Source organism: Galeopterus variegatus, unplaced genomic scaffold, assembly GCF_000696425.1.
Source record: "Galeopterus variegatus unplaced genomic scaffold, G_variegatus-3.0.2 Scaffold23703, whole genome shotgun sequence".
NCBI lineage: Eukaryota > Metazoa > Chordata > Mammalia > Dermoptera > Cynocephalidae > Galeopterus > Galeopterus variegatus.
The window spans coordinates 326-10,585 of NW_007749814.1; the positions used below are offsets into that span (position 1 = coordinate 326).

The 10,260-nt window shown below is 51.4% G+C and overlaps 1 protein-coding gene across 1 annotated transcript; it reads right to left on the reverse strand.

The window, feature by feature from the left end:
* Positions 1-374: 374 nt before the first annotated feature.
* On the reverse strand, positions 375-10,105 carry LOC103583509 (von Willebrand factor A domain-containing protein 2-like; the record flags this gene model as incomplete). Its single annotated transcript, XM_008564806.1, has 6 exons — positions 10,059-10,105; positions 8,153-8,286; positions 7,440-7,572; positions 4,178-4,233; positions 1,808-1,915; positions 375-947 (listed from the first exon to the last, which is right to left on the reverse strand). Coding segments are annotated over exons 1-6 (1,051 nt in total), but the record flags the coding sequence as incomplete, so codon positions are not given.
* Positions 10,106-10,260: the final 155 nt, after the last annotated feature.

A 10,260-nucleotide genomic window follows, 5' to 3' on the forward strand; every position in this document is an offset into this window, starting at 1 on the left:
ACAGAAGCTGGAAAGCTGCTGCTCCAGAGCAGGCTTAGTGATTCATAGCTCCTTATTAACAATAACAATAAATAACAATGAATAATAATAAATAGCAACACAAAATTTGCTGCATGCTTACTCTGTACTAAGGGTGTGTATTGCTTGTTTTACTTTCTCTTCACAAAAAGCTTCTCAGGAGGTGCTATTAATAGTCCTATTCTATTGACAAGTAAACTGAGAAGTTGTCATGTGGCTAGTACATCAAAGAGTGGGGCTGTGCTTTCAGCCCCTAGTGCAGGCACCAGGAGAGAATAATGATTAAGTGGTGACGAGAAGAAAGCAGGACCCGTCCACTGACCAGCCAGCCCCTAGGTCAGGCATGGGGACCTTACCTGGCTGCCGCTGGCTGCACAGCCTCCCCTGCAGCTCGGGGATTTGGTTGAACAGGTCCTGAGGGTCTGTGTAGACCATCACATGCTCTGGGCTGCCCGTGATCTCCTCCAGCTCTGCCCGCACAGCCTCGCTGCCTACGCCCAGCAGGAGCAACTCTCGGGCCCTGGCATGTCGCGCTGGGCCAGCCACCTCGTCCTGGGAGCGAGACTCAGTGAGCAGGACAACCACTCTGCGTGGCCGGTCCTGGCCTGTCCTGGTGGCACTCCCGAAGCCGCGTTCTGCCACCTGCTGCAAGGCACTGCCTGTCAGGGTGGGGCCGCCGCTGAAGGGGATGCTGTCGAGACTCCTGACCAGGTCTGGCACATCCTGGTACTCCCCCACAGGCACTGCCACCACCAGCTCCCGACTGTACCCAGCCACGCCCACTCGGACCGGAGAGTCCTCGCTCAGCACGACCTGTGCAAACCGCTTCACGAAGGCCTTGGCCCGCAGGAAGCCCTCCAAGGTGGTGCCAGCAGAGGTGTCCAGCAGGAAGAGGACATCGATTCTGCATGCCAGGCTTAGCTTCGGGGCTGCCGGAATTGCAGCAATACCCACCGTCATGCTGTGGCCACTGGAGCATACAGATGCCCAAATACCACATGTGGCAGGAGAAGCCTCACTCCCAGGAAGGGCAGAGAAACTGAGGCCTCAGGGAGTTAAGTGACCAGTACTCAGCACAGAGTGAGAAATAGGGCCAGATTGGTTAATGCTTTTTGTGTCCTGAGAAATCTTTGTCTATCTCAAGATCATGAAGATAATGCTCCTAAGTTTTCTTCTAGAAGTTTTGCCATCTGGAATTGATTTTTGGGTACGCTGTGAGGTCAAGATTTATTTTTTCCATATATATCTCCAGTGAACCCAACACCACATTTTTTAAAAAGTTATTATGTAACAAGCCCTCACTATGTGTCAAGCATTATGCTTTACATACAGAACCTTATTAAAATTCTCAACCACCCTCTGAGGCAAAGCCTATTATAATCTTCCTTTCACACCTTTAAAACCAAAAGGGATTGGGGCTTCTCACCTCTCTTTTGTGGAAGAGAGAAGAAAAGACTCTGCTCAGAACCAGGACCCAGAGACAGTCCAGCTCCAGCTTCAGCAGGGCTCAGCGATGCTCAAACATCACGCAGCAGCCCTTCTATAGCTAATGAGCTAGGAGCTGCTGTCCTACCCAGAGCTCCACCATCCAAATTATTTACTCATGGAGCACTCAGAGGCTGTATACCACATGAGACATTAGATCGGTGGCATATTTGGGAAGTAGATGGCTTTAAAACTCCAGGGTCGGTTTCTACCCAGGAGCTAGAAGGGAGGGAGGTGGGGGGGGCGGGGCGTGCTCTAACTGCCCCCCAGTGGTCAGAGTCTCAGAGGTCCCGTGCATACATACCACAGTGAGCCTCGCCTCTGAAGGCCAGTGGGCAGAGGCAGCGATACCTGTCCAGTCCTTCTGGAACACACGTGCCTCCATTCTGGCAGGGCTGGGAGTCACAAGGGCCTATCAAGAGATACTCATTAACAGCTAAGCATACGGGTACAGAGGGGTCGGCCACAGATGTGAGGCCAGCAGACCACCTGCCCTGCTGGGACCCAGCCCGTTGCTCCCCCCATGGTCCACTAGGGAACAAGCTGCAGCACAGGGAGGAGAAGGAACTAACAAGTACCTAAAGGAGGGGCTGCATGTGGTTGCTAAAGGACACTCAGTGGTGGGCTTGGGAAGGCCCTGGGGATGTGCCAACAGGACTTGGCTCCCGGCTCTGAGACTGGCAACACATGCCTTCATTACCAACAGCTGCTCAGAAGGCCTGGTGCAGCTCAGGGAGACCATAATGATTAACTGGTGCTGGACCTAAGCTTAACAAGGATGAAGATCTCATCACCATCAACGTGACAGCGTGGGTGTCTTAAGACTCAGGGAACGCTGCAGTGCTGAGGGGGCCTTTTCTTCTTTAACTTCTACACATGGTTGTTCTTAACGGCCTCTGCGGCCTGGCACAGTAAAGCAGTGAACCTTCAGATCCTGCAGGCAGGCTGCTCAGCAGTGAATGTAGCCTCCATCACTTCCTTGGGCACCTTAATTAACCTCTCCAAGCTTCAGCATCCTCATCTGAAAAGGGGTGATGGTACTGAACTACTTCCACAGTATTATTGTGAGGATCCAATGAACTAATCCATGGAAAGTCTTAGCACAGAGCAAACCCTGCGTAACAGCTAAGAGTATTTGCTTTTGGACATGAAATGCAGACGATGAGGAATCCTCGTCAAAGCTGATATTTTACACAGGAAACCACAGTCTGTGTCAAACTGGGCCCATTCAAATCAGGCCCATTACATGAGACCATGTGGTCAATTTCTGAGCCCCTTATCAATTTCCTTACCAATTATTACAAAATACAGATAAAACCACAACCTCCCTTCCAGGGTGACAGATGACAAACAGGGTATTCACGTGTTCGTGTATTCAAAGGGCTTAATAAGCAGCTAAGTGTGGTTACTATTGGGATGGCGATTTCTGTCCTTTTTACTAAAAAATATTAATATATTACTTGGTGGTCACATCATTGTAATTAAAGTGTAATTAAAGGTAGAAATTATTGAAGCTAATTCTGGGTACCTAACTAGGTCTGCTGTTCTGCTAGCTGGAGCATCACGGAAACAACAGGGGGCTCATTAACACAGCAACAGTGTCCTTTCACTGAGCATCTACTGTACGTCAGGTGCTGTGCTAAGTACTATTCATGCATGACATCATTTCATCATCACAACAACCCCATGAGGTAGGCACTTAAAAAAAAAAAACTTTACAGATGAGAAAGCTGAAGCTCCATGGCTAGAAGTCATGTGATGAAGGTCAGATGGTAAAGGGCAGAGTTGGGAATCAAACCCAGATCATTCTGGTTCCAAAATCCTAAGTCCTCAAACTCTGATTTCTGAGCAGAAACAGCCCCACTGTCAGTTTCCCCCATGCTTCAGAGGCCAGTGACATTGGAACTTGAAAACTTTGAAATGGCACGTCAAAGGCATTGCCTAGCCCTGGGTAAGAACACGCCCCTGCCTGTATGTAAAACTGTTAGCTCTGCTTTGGGGAGATGAGCTCCTTACCTCACCAGAAGTAGCAAATTCACACAAGAATCAACGTTGACACACGCGGGTGCAATTGCTAGCTCCCAGGTGGGTGGGATGCACTAGACCCCTCGGTGAGGGGCAGTGAGGGCACACTGGGGAGCCACGCTGAACCACGCATAGTGGTACTGATAATTACTCATGTTTGTTTGGGATTTTATAGCTGATGAAGCACTTCCATGGGTGCTATCTATTGAATCTTCACAAAGACCCCAGGTATGACAAGCCCTATCCTATACAGGAGGGAAATGGGGATCCCTGACCTCAGGCAAACATCACCCCCTGTTATACAGGAGGAAACAACTCTGGTGTCTCTCCCTGAGTTTGATGCTGGATTGGAGGCTGTCTGCAAAGCAGGTGCTCAGTGCATGCCCTTCTCTGCCCCTCACCAATGCAAGTATAATTGCTTAAGGGAGTAACTCCAAAGCTGTCACTCCATTCTCAGTGAAAAATGCCACTTAGCAAGCGAGGAATGAGCACAGTGTGAGCAGACCCCTCTGCCTCCGAAAGCCCCGTCCCTCTGCCCTGGAGCCAGTCCCGACCCCACCCTCTGGCCCAGGACTGTAAATGGACCTTTACGAACCAGCCTGGTCCCAGGGCCCAGAAAGAGCTGGTGAACCCAAGAGGCAGATGGTACCTGGGCAGGTGGTCCTGTAGCAGGTGGTGGGGTGGCTTAGGAACACTCTCTTCCAGCTACAATCCAAGGAAACAGAGTGATAGAGAGATCGAAGGTCTAAAGGGAGGGCAGAAACCTGCAGATTATTTACAACACTAAAGCTGATGTAAGATTCCAGTGCAGAAGGGGGACAATAAAGACTTTGTTGTTTTCTTTCTTGATTCTACCTTTCACCTTCACATAGAATAGGGAATGTTTCAAACTACCCAGAGATAATTAAAAAAAAAAAAAAGATAATGTAAGCTGACTATCACGTTAGAAGTTAGAGATGTCTGTGTGTAAAACTGAACTGTGGGAACTTCGTATTATAAGTTATTTTCTAAGGCCCACAGTGCAGTGAGGAGAAAAATACTGGGAACTGGGCAAGTGGATTCTGGCTGTGTGACTCCAGGCACATTACTTTCCTCCTCTGGTTTTCCATTCCCTCTTCTATACAGTAACTGTATCTGTAGTTTTCAACTGTGATCATTGGAGCTTTGATGGTGAAGGAAGGGGACTGAGAGGCCAAGGTGCTGGGCCTCCCCCAGAACCCCAGCCCCTTGGCTTCACCCCAAATGTGCTGCTTCTAACTGGTCTGTACAATGAGTGTCTACAAGAGGCTCCGCAGCTCAAGAAGATTTGCAAACTGGGGGCTGGTTGGTTAGTTCATTTGGTTACAGCATAGCCTTATAACACCAAGGTCAAGGGTTTGGTTCCCCAAACTGGCCAGACACCAAAAAAAAAAGGATTTGCAAATTACCGGACTCAATGAATTCTCAGGTCCACTTGAGCACTAATATTCTGTGATAACATAACAGCCACCATTCCCCGGGCAGCTTCCACATGCCAGGTGTCCCTGTTATTACCTCAACTCCATAGCTACCTGAAGAGGCAGTGATCTCAGTCTTCCAGATGGGTAAATGGATTCAGAGGGCTGAATGAAGGACACTGCCCAAAGACACATGGTTACTAGAACACAGCAGATCTGAGAGCCAAATCCTGACCACCTGACACCAAGGCCCACGCACTCAGCCCTCCTTCCCCTCCCGCCCCTCCAGTCTCTGGGGTGATGGATGGGCCCTGCAGCAGCAGAAGCAGTTCCCCACCTGGTGGGCTAAGAGTGCCCCTCTTGGTTTGCAGCAGCTCCTGGTACCATCTTATCTAAGGATACTCTTGGGCCTTGGCAAAAATGTTCTCTAAATTTCTCCAAACAGGGCTTTTTCCAACATGATCTCCCCCTGGGCTGCCCACTCCAAGCCAAGCTAATTGGACTCATCTCTGGGGCAGGGTTTTCCTGGGGTAAAATGGGATAAAAGCAAGTCAATTAAGAACTCAAGGAGTTGCCAAACTAAAAAGTTTGCCAAGCTGCCAGCTCATAAAAGAGAAATCTTCTTTCCTTCCATGTCTGCTCCCAGTGACCTCCTAAAGCCGCAAGTCCTAGCCCAGAAAGCTCTGTGGGCCTGCCCCTCCCCCACTCTGGCCGGCACTGTCCACGGGGACTGCGCCCAGATCTGCCCCGGGCTTGCCCCCAACTCCTTCAGGTCCAGACGCAAACACCTGTTCCTATTTCTCCACAAGGCCCTCCCTGCCGCTCTATTGCACACTGCAGCCCTGCCCCAACCACTCCCCCACCCCACCCCCTCCCCATCCTCGCTGCTACTTCCCTCCAGGGCACTTGTCGCCACCTACTAGTTTATTTTATGCATTCTTTTTTTTTTAAGGCTTCCTCCCCAACACGGGGGTCAGCTGGTGAGGGTGGATTTGTTTCTGAGATGTTCATGCTGATTCCCCAGGACCTAAGGACAGTCCTGGGATGGCAGGGGCCCTCGGTGAGCATTCCTTGAGCAAGGGAATAGATGAAGAGCTTTCTATGCGGGCATCGTTCTAGGAACCTGGATATCAGCGCCTTCTATCAGTTCACTGCTGCGCTCAGCCACCCTGGGGGTAGGTACTTCTATCACGCCCATTCTCAAATGTAGAAACAGGCAGTGGGAGGTTCACAACTCACGGGTGGTGACGCTGGGATTAAAAATTTAGAGTAGCCTGACTCCAGAGTCTATGTAGGAGGAAGTATGCTCTCCATCCGCCAGCTTCTCCCAGGCTCCCGGCTCTAAATGCCTCTATCCCACCGCCACCTTTTCCAGGAATCCAGGAATCATGCAAGACGGCTCAAGCAGCCCCTTCTCCATGATGTCTAGGGAGGACAGGCCCCACCCCAGCACCTGGGTTGCCTTAGGGTGGCCAGTGATCTCCTTGAACAAGGCCCCCTCCAGACATCGAGCTTCCTAGGGGCAGGGACTGTGCCCATCTCCGCATTGCCTGGCCCAGAGTGGGCACTTAGAACATGGTCAATGGGGAGCAAATAAATGTGTCCATTCACTGGAGAGCTCAGGTTATTTTATTTATTAATATTTTTTTGTGGCTGGCAGGTACAGGGATTAAACCCCGGACCTTGGTGTTATCAGCACCGCACTCTAACCAACTGAGCTAACAGGCCAGTCTCGAGAGCTCAGATTCTGAAGAGCCTCTAGTGGGCCTGGCATGGCACCCGGCCTGTTTCCTCTGACCAATGTGCGGGCATGACCTTTCCCAGCCAAGCCTCACAATTTCTCAGCCAATTCATTTCATTCCTGAACTCACCACTGGGCTGGGGCAGGACACAGGGCAAAGAAGCTGCTGGTTCAATTGTGACCCTGGCTCTCCAGGAAGGGAGAGATGGTAGGTCCCCCAGCCTCTAGCTGGGAGTCTAGATAAAGAGCCAAGGGATGGGACAGGAGTGTGTTTGCAAGGGAAAGGCTCCTGGCTGGGCAGCAGGTGCTCCTGACCGCCTAAGCTCCACTCTGGAAGAATCCAGAGTGTCTCATGGCCTCTATGACCGGAATTCACCCAGGATCTCAAACCTTTTGCTTCACTCGGCTCCCATAATGTGGAAACTGTGCTGCTCAGAGGAACAAAATTACCAGACCAAAGGGCCTTCCAGAATGGCTGTGACCCAGCTACCCTTACTTGCCATGGGCACTTGGGCTGTGTGTTAACATGACTCTGATACGGAGTAGCTGTGCCCCACCCCCCATCCCCAGATCTCTGTCCCTGGCTCTCTTCCAGGTCTCCTTCATGTCATAAGCTACAAGGCCATGGCCCTGCAGTGCTGTCCTCCCTGCAGCTCGTGAGCACTTGGCATTGGGGAGTCTCCCTCCCCACCCAGGCTGTACCCTCAGCTCTGCCCCCAGACCTATGGACAAACCTGTAGAAGGGACAGAGCGCAGCCAGCACAGCATCGGTCTGGCGTGATCCTCTCCAGCACAGGGCATGGCCAGCAGGCTCCCTGACCATCTCCAGTGTCCTGCGCTCACAGGGGTGAGTCTCGACCCTGCAGTCTGTGTCCACAACACACAACAATGGGAAGGCAGGGTTACACTCCCACCTCCACCCACACTCCCTCAGCAGCTGCTCCTGCTCTTGGGGGTTCCACCCACCCCCAGCCCTGGCCACCCTCTGCCTTTGTCAGTTCAGTGGGGCATCAGCCTCTGGGCATCTCCTCTGCACAGGCCCAGCCCACACAGCTTTTACATAATGGGCACGCATAACGTTATATATAACGTGCATCATTCTAGCTCCTGGGTGCACCCTGATGAGGACGACTAGAACACAGGGATCTTGCTCCAAGCTTCAAGCCTCCCTGTGCTTCTCTGTGCTGACCAAGATATGGGGAAGCAGACCTGGCTCTTCCTCCCAAGCAGGGAGATGTGGGCCCTACCAGATCTAGGTCCCAAGCCCTGGGCCCCTCTCCCCTCAGAGAGACAAGCTCAGGGCTCCCCACTGGGCAACCCACAGGGAGAGACACAGGGAGACAGAACAGAGCCCCTAGGGCAGAGGCTGCTGGCCCCCTGTGTCTCTCGGTCAACACCCAGCTTCCACATGGGCAAGGCCACTCCCTCCCAGGCTGGAAGGGCTTACCTGGAGAGGCCCCGACGCAAACGGCAGAGCTGCTGAGCGCACTGAAGAGACCGTTGGTGGCGTCCTCCACCTGCTCAGCCAACAGCACATGCTGCTCCCTGGGCTCGCTGGCCAGCATGTGCAACTCCTCCCACCTGTGCCCAGAAGTCACAACACCTCGTCGCCCTGTGCCCTCCCTCCTCCTGTCCACTCATCTCCCACACCATGGACTCCTTGGGGACAGCAGCACCTCCCCATGGATCCAGAGGCCACTTAGAGTAACCTTTTTCATCTGGGGTGTAGGCAAGGACCCAGGAGTGAACCACAGAAAGTCCTCAAGGAAGCCCAGCCTTGGTCACCATGTGCACATATTAAAGTTCATGGACTTCCTCAGAGGAGAGCTTCACACTCAGAACCCTCGGCTCTTATCTGAGACACAGTCCTGACAGCTTTAGTTGTCCAGTTTTAGCAAATGAGAAAAACTATTAACCAACGTGAGGCCATCGAGAGTAAGCAGCCAGCAACTTCTACAGCCAGAGGGCATCGCCGTGGGTGCCCAGGACAAAAATGATATGCGGGAGGACAGTGCTAGGATGTGAAGAAAGGGTGACACGATGCTGAGAAACCTGTTTTTTAAAAGACAGGGCAGCGAGTAATGTATATAGAAGAATCCTACCATCCCAAACTCATCAAAATAAGATCCAGGTTTGGCAACAGGACAAAACTTCACTTATCTGTAAAATTCGCATAAGGAAAACTCCCCTTTATCCTCTGAATCCACACACGCCAGACCTCTCTCCCAGCACCTGGGACAGTGCCTCGCACACGGAAGTGGGCTTCTCAGTTCTGGCCTCACGTGAGCAGCTGCGGGCAGCACGGCCTGGCCCCACTCTTAGCTCCCCCGGCCCAGGAACAGACTGCCTGAAAAGCTTCCCAGCTACTTCAGATGCTGAGCCAGAGCTGAGAGCCACCAGAGCAGTGACTGAGTAAATACTAAAATGGGGAAAGAGACTGCACCGGCATCGTTTTTTTTTTTTTCAGTTCCATATAGAGTTTCAGTCTGCCCCCAGCAGTGGCTTTCAGACTTTGGGGAGCATGAGAATCACCGAGGACCTGATAAACCAGACACTGAGACTCCCTGCCTGGAGTTTCAGAGTCAGTGGGGTGAGGCCCGAGTGTGTGCGTTTCTAACAAGCTCCCAGGTGATGCTCAAACTGCTGGCTCCAGGAGCGCACTTTGAGAACCACTGGCCAACAGTGACCCAGCCTTTTACTAGGAGTGGGGAGGGGGTGGGGTCAGGTGGCCTGGGAGCCCATCAGGCAGATGGTCAACAGCTCAGGCCATCCCCTGGCTTCTGACCAATGGCTTCTTGATTTCTCTAGGCCAGGGCTGCTCAGTGTGTGATTTGTGGACAGTACAGGTCCCCAAACTGTTTAATGCTGGTCGAGAGCTTGGTGAGCAGACATCAAGAGCAAGCATTTAGAAATAAATTGTACAGAAACCAGACAGTCATTTTATGTCTGCTCAATTGAATAATAAACATTTGAGCTATATGTTTTTCTATTTTATTGTTTTACTAATTCATTTTTATTGTATTTTTTAAAAGTATCAGTCCATGGTGGATTAGGGGAAAAAAACGAACAAAAACTGGAGCAGACAATTTGAGAAGCACTGTTCCAGCTACCAGGTGGAGAAGAAAGCATGGAAGGGACACGTATTTCCACTGTGTTGGGGACTCCACTGTCAGTAACAAACCTCTGGGCAACTGTTAAGTTCAAGGCGCTCTACCCGGCACTATGTGGAAGGAGGGTGGGCAAAGAGCCGGAAAGCAAAGTCCCTGTCTCCTCTCTCAACAGGTTTGTATTCCTTATATTTGAGAAACAGAAAGAGCCAATGAAGGATAAAGCAGCCTGTGTTAAATACCAACTTATCGAAAACAACGACAATGATGATGATGACAATCGTCATCAACATCTCCACGGCATGGCACAGTCCTGGGTATCCCCACCTTACCGGCCACCCTCAGTCTCCTTCACTTGAACTTCTTCCTCTTTCTGATCTGCACACCCTGGTTGTTGGTCATCTTCTTTCTCTGGATTCACTCACTCCCTAGGTGACCTTATGTAGGT